Below are 493 nucleotides of genomic sequence, written 5' to 3'. Positions count from 1 at the left end.
GTCCCCGGCCAGCGCGTCGCCGTGCCAGGACCACAAGCGCGCCCTGGCCGACCTGAAGGGCACGCCGGGGCTGAGCCCCGGGGAGCCGGCGGCCTCGCCGGCTCAGCACCTCCTGGCCCCCCCGCATGCCGGCCTGCCCCACGACGCCCACCTCAAGCCCGAGCACCACTACGCCTTCAACCACCCCTTCTCCATCAACAACCTGATGTCCTCCTCCGAGCAGCAGCACCACCACCCTCACCACCACCACCACCACCACCACAAAATGGAACTGAAGGCCTACGAGCAGGTGATGCACTACTCGGGCTACGCCTCGCCCATGCCCGGCAGCCTGGCCATGGGGCCCGTAACGAACAAAAACGGCTTAGAGTCCTCCCCTTTAGCCGGAGAGACTTCTTACTACCAAGGTGTGTATTCCCGGCCCATCATGAACTCCTCCTAAAAGGGGCGAGGGGAAAACCTCCCCTGGCGAGGGGGGAAAGCCCCCCGTAGC

General features: G+C 66.1%; 1 protein-coding gene across 1 annotated transcript in view; it reads left to right on the top strand.

The window, feature by feature from the left end:
- The window catches only part of FOXA2 (forkhead box A2), a 41067-nt gene extending 40625 nt beyond the window's left edge, over positions 1 to 442 (top strand). Inside the window, 1 exon segment of the mRNA XM_009288470.1 lies at positions 2 to 442. Within this exon segment, the coding sequence (XP_009286745.1) occupies positions 2 to 442 (441 nt within the window).
- Positions 443 to 493: the final 51 nt, after the last annotated feature.

This window comes from Aptenodytes forsteri, unplaced genomic scaffold (genome assembly GCF_000699145.1).
Source record: "Aptenodytes forsteri isolate BGI_AS27 unplaced genomic scaffold, ASM69914v1 Scaffold185, whole genome shotgun sequence".
In the NCBI taxonomy this organism is placed as follows: Eukaryota; Metazoa; Chordata; class Aves; order Sphenisciformes; family Spheniscidae; genus Aptenodytes; species Aptenodytes forsteri.
This window is presented reverse-complemented; position numbering and strand designations above follow the sequence as displayed.